General features: G+C 43.9%; 2 protein-coding genes across 9 annotated transcripts; both read left to right on the forward strand.

Annotated features, from left to right (window-relative positions):
• The first annotated feature begins 619 nt into the window (after positions 1-619).
• On the forward strand, positions 620-4,038 carry LOC123168094 (exonuclease V, chloroplastic). Of its 4 annotated transcripts, none has more exons than XM_044585959.1 (7): positions 620-921; positions 1,040-1,144; positions 1,683-1,804; positions 1,968-2,117; positions 2,821-2,974; positions 3,207-3,292; positions 3,418-4,038. In XM_044585959.1, exons 1-6 carry the CDS (start codon positions 673-675, stop codon positions 3,285-3,287), a joined length of 861 nt encoding a protein of 286 aa, XP_044441894.1. In that variant the 5' UTR covers positions 620-672; the 3' UTR covers positions 3,288-3,292; positions 3,418-4,038. The 4 variants fall into 4 exon arrangements, with proteins under 4 accessions (XP_044441894.1, XP_044441893.1, XP_044441892.1 ...); XM_044585958.1 differs by having other exon boundaries at positions 3,435-4,038; XM_044585957.1 differs by having other exon boundaries at positions 3,207-3,283.
• A 10,467-nt stretch (positions 4,039-14,505) lies between these two features.
• On the forward strand, positions 14,506-20,216 carry LOC123164444 (uncharacterized). Of its 5 annotated transcripts, XM_044581937.1 has the most exons (7): positions 14,506-15,043; positions 15,151-15,298; positions 18,648-18,801; positions 18,903-18,927; positions 19,036-19,174; positions 19,248-19,318; positions 19,542-20,216. In XM_044581937.1, the coding sequence occupies exons 3-7, from the start codon at positions 18,700-18,702 to the stop codon at positions 19,670-19,672; spliced, it is 468 nt and encodes a 155-aa protein (XP_044437872.1). In that variant the 5' UTR covers positions 14,506-15,043; positions 15,151-15,298; positions 18,648-18,699; the 3' UTR covers positions 19,673-20,216. The 5 variants fall into 5 exon arrangements, 4 of the variants coding, with proteins under 4 accessions (XP_044437872.1, XP_044437871.1, XP_044437873.1 ...); XM_044581936.1 differs by lacking the exon at positions 18,903-18,927 and having other exon boundaries at positions 14,509-15,043; positions 18,648-18,714; XM_044581938.1 differs by lacking the exon at positions 18,648-18,801 and having other exon boundaries at positions 14,510-15,043; positions 15,142-15,298.
• The last annotated feature ends 22 nt before the right edge of the window (positions 20,217-20,238 follow it).

Raw genomic sequence — 20,238 nt, forward strand, 5'->3', positions numbered from 1 at the left:
GATTTATATCTATTTATCACTATGAAGAATCTGAAAGATACAAGAACCAAGATTTTTCCCTCTAAGACGAGGGGAGGTAAGGAACTGCCATCTAGCTCTGTACTTGATTCGCCTTCTGTTTTGAGTAAACTTGCAACACCGCCATCTGCTATTAATTTTGATATGTCACAAGTTATTGATGATGCTATTTGTACTATGAATAATGCTTATGATGCTAGTACCATGCTTGATGATAATGTGTCACTAGGTGAATTTCTTGATGAACAACTTGATAGAGCTAAAGAGAATGAAATTGTTGAAACTGATGAAGTCTTTGAAAATAAGAATTATGAAACACCTATTAGACCTAACTCTCCTAGATTTGAATCACCTAAAATATCTGATGGTTATGTTATGGATGAAGAGGTAGCTAGAGACTTTTTGCTTCCAAAGATAAAGATGATTAAGAAATTATTAATGATTTTAATAAAGCTAGCCATGAAAGCCTTTCACTCTCAAAAAAATTCCAGTGAAGTGTTTGATCTAGCTCGGCATTCTGTACCTTCCACTGACAGGGTGACCCCACGTGCTGCGTTGTAGGGACACTCTGTCAGTAAGCCCAGTCGCGTGTGAGCGGACCAGAAACCCGCGCCCCGCATCCGGGCTCTCTCCCCTTCCTTCCTTCGGGCCGCAATGCGCCCTGAGCTCGAGGTGGAGATCGTGAGCGACGAGGAGATGGCCATCATCGAGGCCGCGCTCGCCGCCGCCGCCGCAGCCCGGCCCCTCCTCTCCTCCGCCGCCGTCCGCGGCGCCGCCACCCTCTCCTGCGCGGCCTTCCCGCCCGCGGCCGACATCGAGGACTCCGCGCCGCCGCCGCGGAGGTCGCTGCTGTCCCGGTACAGGGAGCGCCGTGCCCTCGCCGTCACCGACATCACCGCCACGGTGAGCCTCCCTCGACTCTTCGCCGCAAATGTGCCGTGTCGCCGTTCGTGTCTGATGTGTTCCCATCGACCGATTCCCCTCCCCTCATTCATTTCGTGGGACTCTTCTTGCGCGACAGGAGTGGTGTGATAAGCAGATGGAGTTCGTCCTGGAGCACGGCAAGCCGGAGAGGACCGAGGCCATGAAGGCCGGCTCTGACCGCCACGCCCAGCTCGAGCAAGAGGTCGGTTCTGCTGTTTTTTTTTCTGTCATTTCAAGAGATGGCTCCTGTCTTGGAAACTAGAATGAAACCCAACACTGAATGATAATGACAGTTTCCATGGGTAGCAGTGCAGTATCTCCATGTGTTCTCAGCATGACATTAGAATACAGTGCTTTTACTGACAAATCGCTCCAGGTTAAGAATACAGGGATTTTATTAACAAATCACTCCAGTTATAAAATAAAACTGATTGGATCTTGTCATTGAGCATTGAGTTCTGCTCGACTTGTCCTTAGAATCATTTCCACATCTTTAGGATATTCTTCATGATAGATAACATGACTCGTGGATACTGAATCAACTAATGTGTTTCTTGGCTTCTTACAAAACTTGATATGTGATGGCATAAGTCATCACCACTGCCCACTGCTAGTCATATCCTAATCAAAGCTTGCATAAAATATTAGTAATATCTCAAGGGGAGGTTGGAGAATGAAATCGATTTAAATGTTCAAAAGACAAAAAAAGAAATGGACTCATTTATTTCATTTTGGAACAGGTTATTGAGAGAGTCGATATTGCCGTTAGATCTGCAGAAGAATCGTGGGCAGTCAAATTCATGAACTTTATCGTTGGATCAAACCAATTATTGTTCAACGGCATGACACGGGAACTTCCAGTGTATGTGATAATATGCTTTAAACTTGCAGCTCTGTATCACTGAAAATGCTTGTGTAATATTGGTTTCTGGGAGGAAGTCTGGAATGGATAGGGTGAAGCTTTTTAAGCTGTGGGAGCAATCTTTCTTGTTAATTTTGTAAATTATGTCCCATTGTCCCTGCAGGATTGGGGTTGTTGAAGGTTCATGGATGGTAGGAATTATTGATGAACTCCGAATGCCTGTGGATGGAATTTCTTTTCATCCAATTCTGGTGGATACAAAGACACGTTTCAAAGCAACAATTCCCTCGGAAGCACAAAAAAGAAATGGAAGGTTTTCCCTTTATCATCGCTTTACTAACCATTAAAAATGGGGAGGCCGGCAAATCATCACATGCTGTAGCATTGGCACGTAACAAGCAAGTGAACTTCTGCCTTGGTCTGAAATTGTGTGATGTTGGGTTACTGCTCCATTGGTCTATTGAGAGTGCCTATTGGTTAATCGTAACCCTTTTTAGATAGGAAAACGTTGATTTTCTGCAAGACAGAACTTCAGAATTTTCGAAGCAAATTTAACTACTACCTAGATATGTGGAGCTACCTAAGGATCAAGTTATATCTCCTTCCTACTCCAGGATTTATCTTTCAGTTATATAGTGGAATGATACTTAAATTTCATCTGAACTCCATCTGAACTAGTTGTATCAAGTTATGGTATCTCCTTCCTACGGCAGGATTTATCTTTCAGTTATACAGTGGAATGATACTTAAATTTCACCTGAACTCCATCTGAACTAGCTGTATTAAGAAAGTGCAGTCATTAGGATAATTTGTCCCACATGCATTCTGTTTAAAAGATGCATCTTATGCTACTAAGACAAAACTATTGCTGAAATTGGTGAGCATTAGTGTTTGGAAACATTCCAGATTTATTATTATGTGGAGCTTCGCACAACTTGTTTTATTTCTCATGCACTATGATGATAGCAAGCTAATAGCTGCGAAAGTTGTATGATATATGGTAATATTTGTCACAGGCTTCAGCTGATGTGTTATAAGTACCTATGGGACAGTTCGATTTCTGAGAAATTCCCAGCAGAGAATTTCTTCAGCTATTTTGACTTGAACCCCGACTTCTTGTTATCAGATGATGTCAAGCGGTACATTAGCTCAATTGGTTTCAATGCACAGGTTCTGTATCTCAACTTTAAACTTTCATTTCTGTTGCTGTTCAAACATTTTATAGAGATATGAATAACCAGTTTTTTTTGGAAAATAATTTCATTTCATTTTCTTAGTATATACTGAATCCAACAAGTGGTTGCTAGAGTCGCTGTTTGACTGCCACTGTGGGTATTCATGCCAGTGTGTGGAACTTGCGTTCTAGTGTCTTCTTGAGTTGTGACAAGGTTTCTGTATGCAGACTTTCGGGGATGTGATGAAATTCTATAAGATTACCTGTCATACGCTGTCACGATCTCAAGAACAGCTGATCTTGAGGTAAATAAGGTGCAGCCTGAACATTCCTAACCTGTAGTGATTACTGAACACCTAATATCTGAAAAGGGATTCACTGTTAATACCGCCAGTTTGTTTGGATGTTCGGCAAATGAAAAACTTATAACCTACTTCAGTTTCCTGTATATTGTAGATATGAACTTCAGGAAGATCATTCCCTCCTAGAAGAATACCAGTTCTCTTATGATGCTCAGTGGTTCAAGGGTCAAATCCAAGAAGCCCTCAGCTTCTGGCTGGGGGCACGGGAACCTAAATATGTGACTGAAGAGGAGGGGTGGAAATGTAAATTCTGCAAATTCGCGCCGAGTTGCCCAAAGATAGCTTCCACCTCAAGGTGTTGACATTCAAAGTTGCAAATGGACAGCTCTGTTTGGGTTAGTAGACTTGGGGAATTTTTCTGACACTAGGCTGAAGAACCAACCGTTTTGATGAACCATTACACTGGAAGTGCCTCCATCTGTTCTTTCCTTCTTTCCATGGCTAAGATTTAACTCAAAAGTGAATTTCCACCCTATGTAGCATTGTAACATGGATATTGCTGATTGGCAAGTGAATTTCATTCCTGTTGTATGTATCCCCATCGGTTCTTTTTCCAACAAAGATGTAAACCCAATGGATAAAATAACTTCCTGGAGGCTTTTCTATGTGGCGAATTCATAGCACCTACCATATCTAAGTGGTGGCTATAGCACTGGATAATTCTATTACAATATGTGTATCTTCCTCTTGATCAGTCATCATTTGTCAATTTATATTAGGTGTGAACTCTATCCTCTTTTTTTTTCTGTCTTATTTCTTCAGCCAGGAAAGTGTGAAGTTACTTTAAGTAGGTACTGACAATTTATTAATTTGTCAGATTTCATGTGTAGTAATTGGGGTGCCTTTGTAGTATTACATCGTTAGTCTATTTCTTCAAATATTCTTGGCTGTATGAGATTTCCGCAGAATTGGATATTTCATGTTCAAAATCTACCACAGCGATGTTTGTGATGTGAACTTACATAACAACCTTCCCCCAAGAAAAGTTACGGAATGACTTTTCTATTTTGAGATAAGGTATATGAAAAGAGCTGCCTGCATTATGAAGCTAGCCTGCTGTGACGCTGAGGTTATTATCGGCAGAAAGAACATTTAGACACCAGAGATGGGAAATGTTGGTCGTGGTCATTGATGCATGCCATTGCATTTTCTGTCCATGTGTTGGTGTATCAATGCTACTGAGAAGGCTTTGGCCACAACAGAAGCAAGTACCAGAAATGATTTGACTTACAGAGACCAAAAGTGGATGGCTAATTCGAAGCGAGAGTGAACTATGTTAACATGACAATATCTAAGTAAAATATACGACGAAATGTAAAAAGATTACATGTGTTTTCAAGTTTATGTTTTTAACCTGCACTCCACTTCCATACCATTCATCGTTAATCATTGTTGTGGCTCCCATATTTCTGACTGGAATTGAACAAACATCATTTTTTCCAAAATCGAATGGCCCTTCTATCCACCTTTACTCTGCCGCTTCTGTCATACATGTATTCTGTTACTATATTTCTACATTAAATAGCCGTTATATATTTTGGAATATAAATGCCATCCATCAGGTGAAGTGGCGCGGGCTGATGTATGTGTGAGGCCTGAGGAGCATGGCAGAAAATACTGCAGTTTTTTCTTGCCAAGGACTCCCTGCTTTGTCTTTTTTTTTACGAATACTCTCCACTTCTCTTGGCTACTGAAACTTCTTTGCTACGATGTTATAGTAGTAGTTTGTTTGAATCCTTTTTTTAGATAAAAGGCATTTGCCCAGATTTATTCAAAGCTGAAGGTTCAGTACTACAAGATAGCCAAACTTTCAGGGGGGATACCTGGTTACAGTAGTAGTTTAACTGTAACTGCATTTTGGTTTCAGAAGTAAAAATAAAACGTGCATGTGAAATAGCTTATGTTCCAACAAAATTGAGCTTGGATCAGTACACACACACTACTTGTTCCCAGTAGCTATTTGATAATAACACAACAGGAAACATTCTGCCAAGCAAAGGAAGTTGCAGGAAGCAGTCTCAGCTTAAACAAGATAACTCAAGGAACAAGAGTACAAGAGCTTGACAATTTCATGACCATATCTTGCCTTGATTACTGAAAGTTCAGTGTGATAAGCCCACACAAATGCTGGGTAACCAACTTACAGCTGACGCTTCACAAGACACCACAGCTAAGGCTCCCATATCAAACATAGGATAAGACTCAGAATGAAAACCAACACCAAGATATTATTGAACGGAACTTCCATGCCTCACCGGTTTCCCCAATATTCAAAACGCCACATCACCACGTCATGCTTCACTTGCTGATCTTTGTTTCGGCCACCGCCACAGCACCTGCCACCGCTAGATGAAGCAAACAGTTTTGTAGGACGAGTTACAAGGAGAAGAATTCATTTTTCCTAAGGGAAACTTAACATATGTTTGTGAATCAAACACCTCATACAAACCATATATATAACATACATACATACATACCTGGTGGATTGTTGAAGCTCGTGTAGAGAAAGAGGTTATCAAATAGATCTCGCAGGTATGTGAATTTATACGGCTTACTCGACAACTTCCTCAACCTCAAGGACTTGAGATCAATTGTGAATGCACCGAGATCAGTGACAACAATGATGATACTGGTGCCCTCTAAACAGCCAACCAACTTTCGTGAAGATAACTTCATCGGTTTACGAATGGGGACAAGTGTCTTGAGGTCAATTTCTCTGAGTTGGGTCCACGACGCTACTCCATCAACACTTACCTCCACTGAGCATATGAAGCACATCATGTCCTGGTCTAGATAGACGAGCCCAAGCCCACTGTCATCCGCCGAGATGAGGAGGGGGTTCGAACTGCTCACACACATCCCTGGCAAATCAATGACTGTCAGGCGATCCGTACCCAAGTCATACTTGAGAATACAAATGTCTGACGCAGTTGGATCCCGACGAAGGAGGAGGTGGAGCGCTTGTCCTACAAGGACACTAGGCCTTCCGACGACGGAGGCTCCAAATCTTCCAACGCCACCGATGTGAATAGAGGTAGGTGAGGTCCACTCTCGGGTCTCTGATGAGTATATAGACGCCCACACGTGGCTCGTATAATTGCCATCCTGGATCTCATCTTCCTCATCCTGCATGTCAAGGGTGATTAAAGCCACAAAAAATGGGCCCAAGTTGCAGGCAGCGTGGTTGCAGCCATCCAACGCACATAGCACCGTGCCCCAATAGCTTGTGCCGTTGATGTCAGGGTCGAACATGTCAGGACCGCGCAACTTCGTTCGGCTTCCCGACACCGGGTCCCAGACGACCATCTTCAAGTTGCCTTCCTCCTCCCCCACATCTAAATCTCCCTCCTCCATATCACCTTCCTCGCCCTCATCTTCATCTTCCTCGTCCTCATCCTCCTCCTCCTCCTCTCACTTTTTTCTCCGCCTCGTCCCAGTCACACTGAAGAAGAACGCGGCCATGGCGGCAGTCCATCACGAAACTTTCCCGCCGATCGGGATTCTGGGGACAGAAGTTTGTGGTGGGGACGAAGCGCTCGACGTGGTCTTCCCAGCTTTGTAAGAAGCCTAGGATGGGAGGTGTTTTGTGCAAGGTGAGGTAGCGGTTGCGGAAGGCATTGCCGGAGAGGAGGCGGCACCAAGGCTTGCAGGCGAGGGAGGCGCGGACGAGGACCGCGGGCTCCTCCGGCGGGATGCGGACGAGGATCTCCTCCACGAGCTCTTCCATCTCCCACAGCTCCCGAACAACCGGCGGCGCCATCATGGTCGCAAAGTTTTTTGATGGAGAAACCACAACGTCGGAATTAGCAGGATCGATCGTCTGGCCATTTCCTTAGCCTTGCATCATCTTATATACTCTGATGCGATTACAAAATAAATTCTGCCTCGGGGCCGCGAAGGAATGGAGCACGCGTGCTCAGTTCCCAAACAGTTTTCGTCAATGCATGCATGCTGAACCGTCACCTGGGAACTCTCCATCTCACTAAATAAATATAGCCAGCATGCATTCCCATGGAGGCAAAACTGCTCAATTTGCTTGGTTTCCCACTGGTTATTTTTCTCGTTCGTACAAGAATTTGTCAAGGAATATGCATGCGACTGTACGGTTTCACACTGGCCAGCCAGACAGACGCTTGGTATAGGCAGTAGGCAAAAGAACGGACAACTTCCAGGCCCCGTCTGTTCAGTTGGGCTTCCATAGTTCGTAGCACACAGGTACATGGGTAGGTTTCATATAAGTTTCATGTAGCTGGTCTCTATTCATCCATTCCAGAACTAAAATGGATGAACTAGATTTGGTTTCATAATAATGGAGAGTAAATTGAAAAAAAAAAAAAACCACCACAATTGGGACCCTAATTCCGAAAACCGCCACCCTTTTTTTAAAAAAAACGCCACGATTGTGCTGACAGTTTTCAAATAACGCTAATTGGACTATTTGCCGCATCTGAGTGGAAACTTGACGGTTGGGGCCTGCTGTCAGGTGCCACATGGCCAGGGCGAGACGGCGCCCGTGAAGCGCCGTTAGACGGCGTCGAAGAAAACCTAACGAGCCAGTCGAACCCAACTCGTTCGTCCATTCCCCTCTCTCTCTCTCTCGCTTAGGTCTCTACCGCCGCCTGCGCCCCCCGCTTCCGCCACTCATTCTCGCCGCTGGCCGCCACAACCATGATCTCCTGGAATGACGGTGAAACTAGTAGCGATGAGTCAGTGTCGCCCCCTCTTCAACGCGTACGCGGACGAATCCTATGTGAGTCTCTCTTATGTGTCAATTAGGGTTAGGTTTTCTTTGATTTGAGATTTGTTTTCACCGATTTGATTTGGGATTTGAGCATCCACTCTATCAGGACTATTGTAGATCCCATGGATAATTGTTGACCCGGAATGGTGCGGCATTGTTGCCGGAGGAGCCGGAATGGTGCGGCATTGTTGCCGGAGGAGCCGGAATGGTGCGGCATTGTTGCCGGAGGAGCGATGTGTAGTCACAAGGCGCCGATGCAGAGGGTTGTTGTATTCCAAGGCATCAACATTGGTTGTAGGTTTTATGGATGCACTAATGAGGTTAGTGCAGGTCCTCTGTTTGATCTTCAAGCTAGTAGAAGATTATGCATGTCCTCTGTTTAGTTCTTATCGATTTAGGTTCAGATTGATATGAACAATATGTGTTTATGTTTCCTTGTTAACTGAACATTTGGAGTAGTTCAAGTCTATTTGCTTGTTGCAAATGCTTTATTAGTAGTATTGTGTTTATGTCTGTCAGATTTAATCCATGCTTTGTACTCCATGCTTAGTATTTTTTTATTCTTATAGGAAGGAGACAATTGTGGTCTGGTCGCATGCGTTGACCCAGAATGGCCAGTAGCAATTTTGGGGTATGTATGAGCTGAGCAGCAAAGATATTGACGCTAGAGAATAGGTAATACTCAAGCTAGCAGAAGAGAAGAAGCTAATCCACGAGAAGCATCACAGCCACATAAAGGAAACAAGCAATTTTTTTGCAACAATTCACAATAATATGATGAGGGAGAATTACCAGAAGATTATAGAGAATACTTATGTAGAGAATGTTGTAGTTCAAGCCGAGGAAGAGAGGGCTAAGCATGCATGAGAAAGATAATATGGAACTTAGGACATCACTTCAAGTGATTAAGCGGAGCAATGATGATCCAGTTAGCAATTGGAAGAAGGTTGCAGCATGTCAAGGTTTTGAACAGGTGAAGCAAGAGAAGAAAAGGCTAAAGTATATCATAGTTGATTTGCTAAAAGTTGGGGAGGTGAACAAGAGTATGATTGGGAAAATCAAAGAAATTTGTGACGAGTAAATGTAATTTCTTGGTATTATGTATGGTGGTTGGTTGGTTGTTGTTTGTTGAACTATGTATGGTGTGAAGACTCTAGTGAACCTATTTGAACCTTGGGATTATGATGATTAGTTATAATGGAATATTTGGTAAGTTGGGAACTATGTTGTTGGTTCAAATAAAATATGATGTTGTGAAATGAATTATGATGTTGTGAATTGAATTGTGATGATCATATGCATTGTGGTCCAATGTGCTCATATGGAATTATGTTGATGAGATGTTGAAAAATTTAGGCTATGGTTGATGCCTTCCGTCGAAGGTTGCCGTGAGGCTAGGGTTAACCAATAGGGTTGATGCCTTTCGTCGACGGTTGCATAGAGGCCAGGGTTAACCAATAGGGTTGGTGCCTTCCGTCGACGGTTTCTGAGAGGCTAGGGTTACCAAATGGGGCCTCTAGGTAACCATCAATGAAAGGCATCAACCCTGTTGGTAAACATGAACATCCAACATTTTGATAGCAGCACAACAAGTTGACAAGAATATTCAACATCATATTAAACAACCATAACTTGTTGAATATCAAACATAGCAAGTTCACCTTATCAAATTCAATAGCAAGTTCCCCATAGCTTGCCAACATCACGGCAAGTTCACGATAGTTTGACAACACCACAAACAAGTTCTTACTTGCCAACACCACAACAAGTACATAGTTTTTCCAAAATGATCAACACAGCAGGATTAACTTGCCAACACCACAACAACTAGAACTGGCTGTCTAATTACCACTAGCATATAAATAGTCCTCAAACTTGCTTCGCCTCTTCCTCACCCTTCTGTCTGCACCTCTTGAAGAACCAGATGCACCAACATGAGCAGGCCTTGAAGGAGAAAATGAAGACCTGGCAATCCTAGTTGGTGCAGATACTTGTGTTGAAGCTGCAGCCCTTGATGAAGAAGCTCTTGATGCAGTTGATTCAACTCTTGAAGCAACAAATGAAGTAGCAGTTGTTGCAGCTCTTGGTCTAGTTGATGTAACAGGAACTCTTGGACCAGGTTTTGGTGTAGCTCTTGGACCTGTTGATGTAGTAGTAGCTCTAGGACTAGGATCTCTAGCAGATGGTGGAGGGCGAGATCTTGCTTCTTGAAACATCAACAAAAATAGATCAAAGATGTGCATTAGTTCTTCGGTGCAATATCAAAGATAAATCAAAGGAAAAATCTATTAATTCTTGGACCTCGTGCTTGTTCTTCCTAGCAGCAAAGGCTGGCTTCAAAGGATCATCATAGTTTGTGTACTTATGCCCTTGCTTTCCATAGTCGTTGCAAGTTATGGTTCCAATTTTTTAAGTCTCCTTGGATTTTGGCGCTTCAAATTGACCCCTCCTTCTATGAGTTTGCTTTCTACCCTTCTTCTTATGGAACACATGGGGTCTATGTCTCTTGTATCTGTTCTTGTCCATACGCCAGGTTCAGGAACATGGTAGATCATTGGCTTGTAAGCTTCTAAGTACATTGGCTTCTTGAAGAATCGATGAACAAAATCTTCAGGTTATTATTTTGACTTATAGATGGCAAAGACAATGTGGTTACAAGGTACACCTCTCATTCCCATTTTCTACACCCACATGTCCAATTCCTCAAGTTCACAACATATGATTTCCCACCACTATTCACTTGATATAGACCTGGCCCAGCCATCATAGCTTGCAATTCCTAGCCAATTCATTTGACTCCTTTAGCATCTCTATATATGGGTAATTGTCCATCTAGCATCCCACCAATTCTTTTTTCATTGAACTTCACCATCAATTTAGACCTAGCCCCTTCAACCATTGTTTCAATGGGTTTGCCCCTAATACCTAAGATCATCCTATTGAACACCTCGCCAATGTTGTTCACTACTAAGTCAGTTTTACAGTTGGTGTCCATGTTTCTACAGAAATTGCCTTAAGCCAGACCCAAGCCTCCTCACTTTCTTTTCTAATTACTTCCACTGCTTCATCAAACCCATTCCTAGTGCAAGAATAAGTTGTTGCATCCATATATTGCTTAAGTTCATCTCCTCTAAATCCATCACTTTGAAAATTTGCATAAATATGCCTTAAACAATATCTTTGAGGGTAATTTGAAAATACTTGGTGAATGGCATTAAGCATACCCTAGTTACAGAAATGAAAATCTTAATTAAGTTTGCTAGGACTATGTTATGCAACTACAACTGCTAAGTAAAGCATCTCAATGAATATAGTAATAAAATTCTAATATGGAAAGAATTTAGAACATAAATTACTTCTGCCTGTCTGAAAAAATTGTGTATTTTCCAAATTGTCCTGATTCTCCCCCCAAAACCATCTTCAGTTGAGTTAAAACCAGCACCAAGTAGGAGTGTCCTCCTCCTCAACTACTCCAAAGGCCAATGGATATATATATTATTGTTTTCATCTCTGCCTGTGGCAGCTAAGATTTGTTTCTTCAGAACTTGACCTCTTAAAATCCCCTCCCCCCAAATCCTCTCAAATACTCTCGTTTTCTTTTGCATAAACTATCTCTAGCAACAACTGGTTCATTCAAAATTCTCTCCACCTTTATAAAAAAATCCATCGGATTGATACCTTTGCTGGCAGCGCTGCCGTACATCATTGACTGTCGCTGCTGACCGTCACGGGTTAGTGTCTAGCGAGTTAGTACACGTTAATTCCCACTACTTTCCATCTTCCCTGCTGCTACCTCTTGAGCACTGTGTTGGTTTTCCCTTGAAGAGGAAAGGGTGATGCAGCAAAGTAGCGTAAGTATTTCCCTCAGTTTTTGAGAACCAAGGTATCAATCCAGTAGGAGGCCACGCACAAGTCCCTCGCACCTACACAAACAAATAAATCCTCGCAACCAACGCGATAAGGGGTTGTCAATCCCTACACGGTCATTTACGAGAGTGAGATCTGATAGATATGATAGGATAATATTTTTGGTATTTTTATGATAAAGATGCAAAGTAAAGAAAGTAAAATAAAAACGGCACCAGAAATAACTTGTTGTCGGGAGATTAATATGATGGGAAATAGACCCGGGGGCCATAGGTTTCACTAGTGGCTTCTCTCAAGAGCATAAGTATTTACGGTGGGTGAACAAATTACTGTTGAGCAATTGACAGAATTGAGCATAGTTATGAGAATATCTAGGTATGATCATGTATATAGGCATCACGTCCGAAAGAAGTAGACCGACTCCTGCCTGCATCCTACTATTACTCCACACATCGATCGCTATCCAGCATGCATCTAGAGTATTAAGTTCATAAGAACAGAGTAACGCTTTAAGCATGATGACATGATGTACAGGAATAAATTCATGCAATATGATATAAACCCCATCTTGTTATCCTCGATGGCAACAATACTATACGTGCCTTGCTGCCCCTACTGCCACTGGGAAAGGACACCGCAAGATTGAACCCAAAGCTAAGCACTTCTCCCATTGCAAGAAAGATCAATCTAGTAGGCCAAACCAAACTGATAATTCGAAGAGACTTGCAAAGATAACCAATCATACATAAAAGAATTGCGAAGATTCAAATATTGTTCATAGATAAACTTGATCATAAACCCACAATTCATCGGTCTCAACAAACACACCGCAAAAGAAGATTACATCGAATAGATCTCCACAAGAGAGGGGGAGAACATTGTATTGAGATCCAAAAAGAGAGAAGAAGCCATCTAGCTAATAACTATGGACCCGAAGGTCTGAGGTAAACTACTCACACTTCATCGGAGAGGCTATGGTGTTGATGTAGAAGCCCTCTGTGATCGATGCCCCCTCCGGCGGAGCTCCGGAACAGGCCCCAAGATGGGAACTCACGGGTACAGAAGGTTGCGGCGGTGGAATTAGGTTTTCGGCTCCGTATCTGGTAGTTTGGGGGTACGTAGGTATATATAGGAGGAAGAAGTACGTCGGTGGAGCAACAGGGGGCCCACGAGGGTGGAGGGCGCGCCTGGGGGGGTAGGCGCGCCCCCTACCTCGTGGCCTCCTGGTTGATGTCTTGACGTAGGGTCCAAGTCCTCTGGATCACGTTCGTTCCGAAAATCACGTTTCCGAAGGTTTCATTCCGTTTGGACTCCGTTTGATATTCTTTTTCTGCGAAACTCTGAAATAGGCAAAAAAACAGCAATTCTGGGCTGGGCCTCCGGTCAATAGGTTAGTCCCAAAAATAATATAAAAGTGTATAATAAAGCCCAATAATGTCCAAAACAGAATATAATATAGCATGGAACAATCAAAAACTATAGATACGTTGGAGACGTATCACCTGCCAAACAAACAATTAGGCCCCTTCTCCCTCACCATCCAGCTCTAACAGATGGAGTTCAACAACAGATTAATCGTCGGTGACATGAGTGGTAAAAAGATCTCCTGACAAACATGGTCTGAATTTTACAGCTCAAACAGAGATAATAGATTGTGTGCTTGTTTTGCAGGCCAACTTCCCTGACCCGATGTTTTCGACAATTCTCTGTACACACTAGACATTGGTCAGAATCATTTTTACCTCCAACCTAGCATCACAGGACATCAAGACTAGCAACCAAAATTCTTCAGCCAGATCTCAGGGACAATACATGTAATTTTGGCTTGTATAGATAGGGATTAGTATAATTTGAAATTATCAAAATAATCGTATGGCACCTGCTCAACTACTTGCAGGACTCAGGGCATCTCCAAGGTGGACCCTCAAACCGCCTGCATACGTCTAGACCGAGGAAGTCATCCAACACGAGCATGTTCAGTCCATCAAGCGGTCCTGGCGTACCTTTTCCGGCAAACCCGAGACAAACGTGGGGGGGGGCTTTGTGTGACTCTGGACAGCAGACACGTAAGACTCCGACATCCCCGGCCCACCCAAAACCATTCTCAGACCCCGCGCCTCCATCCTTCCCATTTTCTCTCCTTCCTTCTTTCTCTCTTGTCTTCGCCGCCGCTCCACCACCCCGGCCGCCACGAAACACCCCTGCCAGAACTCTACGTCTTCGTCACCTCCAGCATTCCAGGCGGGCTCGATCCTGCTTCTCCTCCGTCGTCGTTCAACCCATCTCCTCCGACCGCCCCGCCAGGTACCATCCGCTACTGCTATACTCACCATGTCCGGCAATTGTTTGATGAACTTTTGATCAAAGTTTGACCAAAAAATGGAAGTGTATAGAAAAAATAGGTTTTTTCAAAAATGAACACTATAATGCTGATCATTCAGGGAAAGTTTCATTTTTTTGCCGAAGAGATTAAAAAATACTCCCTCTGTACCGAAATATATGACGTTTTAGCGATCATAGTGTAAATCTGGCTACGTTACGAAACTTCCCGAGTTTCCGAAAATGCCCTCCCACCTGCCCACTCCCATCCACTTGCTGCCCACTCTCACCCACACCCTCTCATTCCCCTCCCTCGTCGCCTCTCCGCATCGTCGCCGGCCACCGCAGCCCGTCGCGTTCTCACTCCGGCAGCCCACCGTGTTCTTCCTCCTGCAGCCCAGCGCTTGCTTCCTCTCCTTCCTTTCCCACCGCTTGCTTCCTCTCCTCCCTTTCCCATCCCGAGGTCAAAAGAGTGGTTTTTTATGCGCCGGTGAAGAGCTTCTGGGCGGCGGAGCTGGTGTGGGCGCCGACGCCGGATCCGCGTGCGCGTACGCTGGATCTGGGCGACGGAGCGGCCTGGACAGAGTGGAGCGGCGACGGAGTGGAGCAGCGGAGTGGCCCCCGGGAAGGATGCATGGCCGGTTGCGGGCACCCTAGGTGGGGCTGCGCTTCTATGCGGCGACCTCATCGAGACCAAGAAGCCGGTGTTGGTGATGCTGCTGCACATCGATGACCTCCTCCCTCTCATGCGTGCCCGTCGTCGTGCGCCGTGACAGGTAGGTCCATGGAACTTCCCTCCCCCCTGCTCGGGACGCCACCAAGGTCCGCCCCCTTCCTCCCTTCCCTTCCATTCCCTTGACTCACGCATGCACAGACGATGCAGGGAGAGGAGGACGACCCCAGCCATGGAGTAGCAACAACTCAAGTTTAAGGTCAAAGTGATGGTCATGGGTGAAATTAGGGACGATGCCCAGCAGCAACAACTCACCAACACCTGCTCCGACGCCATGGACCAACAGCAGCAACTGAAGGTCCCTTCTCCTACACGCCTCCCTCTACCACTCTCTCGTTTCAATTTCGATTTCGTTCCCCTGATGCGGTGCTACTCAATTCTCGTGCTTGCTTGCTGCTCTGAGTTGTGGCCGTCGAGATCAAATTGGCTGTCGAGTAGTTAACCTTGCTGATATGTTAACTGTGTAAATTTGATATCCTAGGAGAGAGAGAAACCTCCTGTAAAGTACAGTAGTAGCTTGCCATTTCTTTCAGTCAACACAGAGTTTCAGACACAGGATGACTAACTGAATTGTAAAAAAATGAGTTAGAGATTTAAGGGCCTCCTCTACAGTACAGTAGTAGCTTGCCATTTTCTTTCAGTCAACAGAGTAACAACCAATGATAGGATTTCATCTTGCACAGCTATACCTGGAGACTTGGAGTATAAAGAAGAACACAGGACACTTACTATATTTGTGCTTCCATTTATTTGAAGAGGCACCTGTTTGTTCACATATCAAATTTATTTGGAGTAACCGACTACTACAGGAAATGCTAGGAGTAGTTCCTATCTGTACAACAACATGGATTCGAAAACTATCAATTTGGTATGCAGAACTACAGGAAATGCTAGCGTTTCTGATTCGAAAACTATAGCCCGTTCAGTAAATTTTGTGCACCCCAAATTTGTTGGTGCTTTACATGGAGTAGTGCTTGCTGCCAGTATTTAACTGAATTTAACATGTGTTAGAGCAACTAAGCTAGATGGTCAGAGAGATTTTTGCCATAAGTATCCCATAGTAATGTCCCATAGCCGGCGGTCCATTCGGCAGTCTGAAATTGTACTTGCTGAAATTTCTTGCTTGGATTGCTTGCTGAAATTTCTTGCTAGGAAATGCTAGGAGTAGATAAGAGTATTTCATACTGTACTTGTTCAAATTAGGGAGGACAGCAGTACTATAGCACTGCAGAAGGTGTACTTTGTTTTAGAGATACTGAACTGAAACTTTTTCAGTTAATTAGGAGTAACAAGCAAGCTGATTTCCAGTACCAATTTCTTAGATTTAAATTAACTGGAGCCTCTCCCCTCCTACTCCTCTCCTCATAAGAAGTTATACAGAGGCTTTACAAAACAAGGAGTTATTCAAATGATCATACAAATCAGAAAATTCGAAAACTTATCACAACAAGGAGTTATACAAATATCATACAAATCAGAAAATTAAAAAACAAGGAGTTATCTCCACACAAATAACCACAAGGATGCAACAAATATACTCCAGAAGCCTCATCCCAGGTCTCTTGACAACAAACATCTCAGGTCTCATGACAACAAGCATCTCCGGTCTCTTGACAACAAACATCTCAGGTCTCATGACAACAAGCATCTCCGGACTAATGACAACAAGCATCTCCGGTCTCTTGACAACAAGCATCTCCGGTCTCTTGACAACAAGCATCTCTGAACTAATGACAACAAGCATTTCCGGTCTCTTGACAACAAGCATCTCCGGTCACTTGACAACAAACCTCTCAGGTCTCATGACAACAAGCATCTCCGGACTAATGACAAGAAGCATCTCCGGTCTCTTGACAACAAGCATCTCCGGACTAATGACAACAAGCATCTCCGGTCTCTTGACAACAAACATCTCAGGTCTCATGACAACAAGCATCTCCGGTCTCATGACAACAAGCATCTCCGGTCTCTTGACAACAAACATCTCAGGTCTCATGGCAACAAGCATCTCCCGTCTCATGACAACAAGCATCTCAGGCCTTTTCTTCCATTACTGAACCCTTTCCATTAGCTCTAGATTGTGTAGGGCATTTGCGTAAACCTCTCGAGGGCATGAAGTCTTGGAGGTAGCTGCCCAAGACCCTCAAGCCTTTCTTTGTTCACATGTGGTGTTTTATACTCATTGCCCCCTGCATGGTTCAAGATCTCAATCATCCATGTCCACAGAGTTAGGAAAATTATGTTGAGCTTGTAAACCTCATAGCCTTCAAATTCCTCCAAAACACCCGTAATAAGGTCTTGTAGTGCTTTAGGACTCAGACAATCTGTTAGGGATTGCAGCGAGTTGAAAAAACCGAGGTCAAGCACATTCGAATCAGGACTGTTGGCGGGCTGTTGTATTATTCTGATGTCAAGTCCAGTTTTTGCAACAGCGGCTAGAAATTCTGGGTCATCTGGCAAGATATGGGGCTTAGCATTATCCTGCTGAATGTAGATGGTCTGTCCAGCATTACTTTCGGGCCAAACGGCCTGTATCGCTGGTAAGACCTTCTCTATCAGGAACTCCCTCATCACTTTTCTATCGACCTTTATTGACTTTATCTCTATTGTACCTCTGGGCCTGTTATCACTTCTCCTCTGAGCAGGAACTTCTTTCACGAATGGCCAGATACCGATTTTCCCAGAGAAGGTCACGTTTCCTTCACTGTCCCACCTTGGCCTAGCAACGGCCGTCAAGAACATCACCTTGCCAATACAGTTTCCATGTATATGCCTCGTCGGCTCTTCCTCCCCATCCAACAGATAGTAGGTCTTATTTTTCTTCGTCATATTGAACCATTTCTCATCAATGTGCACAACATTATGCATTGTCTTGAAATTAGGCCTTGAAGTTTCTATCGTTGTCTCATCAAGCATTGACAAACAAAAATTCATCCTGTCCTTCTTATTTTTTTCTTTCAGAGCTGGCTTCACATAGTTTGTATGCCTCTTTACCAAATTGAGCTTAACTTTCTGTGCAGTGTGGTAGGGCTACATCCCAGTTGCCAAGCGAGTGATCTGATAGTGGACCTCTTGTTCAGTGGTATTGTAGGGATTTTCTCTAGATTAATGTCTTTTGGCTTTCTTCCACATCTTCTCTTTTTCTGATTGGAAACATCTACCTCTAAACCCTCTGCGATTTGCTCCATTGCCTTCTGCCAAACTCTTTGTATACTCCTCACTCCTACCTTAAAAAATTGTGCAAGGTCTTTCTTATCATTTCTTTTGAATTTGCCACCTCTACTCATGCACACTGCATGCAATGCCACATAAGCAGCATATTTTTGCTCGTCAGTGAGGGTTTTCCTTTTTTTAATTGCTTGTTCAACAACTGCAGCAAGAAACACATCAATGAAAAAATATTAGTCCTATTGAAATGATCAAATGGTATGAAATGATATCAAATGATCAAATGAATTACAACAAGAAATATAGTACAACTAAGAAAATACTCCTTGATTGAAATGGTCAAATGGAGTATTAACTTAACTGAAAATATTCAGTTAACTTAAATTGAAAATATTCAGTTAACTTAAAACTGAAAATATTCAGTTAACTAAAACTGAAAATATTCAGTTAACTAAAACTGAAAATATTCTGCTGTGTGGGATGTGGGTGAGGAAAGCGGACATGCTCGATGGACCGACAAGGTGGTGAAGGATGAGCTTGTTCACTGTGTATGATCCATCCATGCCCCTTCAGTTTTGTTGTTTGTCAACACACATTGTACTGTATGTTTACATGCTGTCAATGCTCAGTGAGGTTTGTTTCAACGCTTAGCCACTAGTGTCATGTTTTTGTCTACTGTCTTTCGTGTTAATGCGTTTCACACTGAATGTTTTTGACTGTTTAATTTGGTACAGGCTCATGTTACCAAGATGGAGTACGGTACAAACTAAAATGATCATTGCTTTACTCTACTCCTAATCCATTTTATTCTGTATTTTGATCATTTCACATTGAGTATTTGAGTTGACAGTGACATCATCTTTATAGGGAAGATGAGGAAGCTCACCGACTGCATCTTCGTCGGCATCAATGCCCTCGTGCATGTCGATGTCATCTTCACCAGGATCAATGCTCTCGTGCATGTCGATATCATCGATATCATCTTCATCGGGACCGACTCCTCCAGGTATGTCCTCTTCTTCGGGGGGAGTACAGTTCAGATCAAATTCCATGTTGATTACTGTCTTTCTCTCTTGCAGGTTGTTGTGTCGTGCTGGAGATGCTGCCTGCTTCGAGCTGTTGCTGTTGCTGCCTACTTCAAGCCCTCCAGGTACTCTGCACTGCCAATTCCATATTCATCTGAGCACGATTTCGGTCTTGTATGCCTGCTAGAGTTCTTGTACTCAGAAACTTTGTCTTGATTGATACTCTGCCATCAATTTTTTACTGTCTACAGTACCTGTACACTGAAACTGTCTTGATTGATACAGTACTCTGCCAACAAACTTTGTCTGGAGTATTTTGAGCTTTTCCTTTTCAAACTTTTACTCCAGGAGGCGATCTGGACCAAGTGGGGAGGCTATCTGCAGCAGTACCTGGAGCTGCATGGGAGGGCGCGGCGATCTGGACCTGGGGCTGCCGATCTGAAGCAGTACCCCCTCCGGCGAGCAGATCCTCGATCTGAAGCAGTACTCTCTGGAGCTGGCGAGGCCTTGGGAGGGGGACAACGATCTGCAGCAGCACCCCCTCCGACAAGGCGAGTTGGTGAGGCCCCCTCCAGCGACAGGGGGCTGGATTGGCGCAGGCGACAGGGGGTGGCCCTGGGAGAGGGGCGGCCCTGGGATGGGGGGCGACCCTGTCGGCAGGAAGCAAGCAGCAGCGGCGATTGGGATGGAGAGGATCTGCTCGGCGAGGAAGACGACGGCAATAGCGATTCAAATTAGGGGCACTTTTGTACTTTCCTCCCTTTTCACCTGGTCGGGACGTTTTCTAAAACGTCATATATTTCGGAACGGAGGGAGTACTAGGGAAGTACATATTCAGCCCCGGTGTTGTGGCGGCTGACTAGGCAGTTAGCTCTACAAAACCAGTCAAAGCCGACCACAAAACTGATTTGAGGCACATAAGGTTGAAAGTTGTCCGGTTTTGAGAGTTTAGGGCTGTAATGTAGACGGTTTTGGAGCACGTGGTTGTAGATTAAACTAAAGCATGAGTTGAGGGTTGAAATATGCACTTCTTTCCTCTTTTTTT

Source organism: Triticum aestivum, chromosome 7D (assembly GCF_018294505.1).
Source record: "Triticum aestivum cultivar Chinese Spring chromosome 7D, IWGSC CS RefSeq v2.1, whole genome shotgun sequence".
Lineage (NCBI taxonomy): Eukaryota > Viridiplantae > Streptophyta > Magnoliopsida > Poales > Poaceae > Triticum > Triticum aestivum.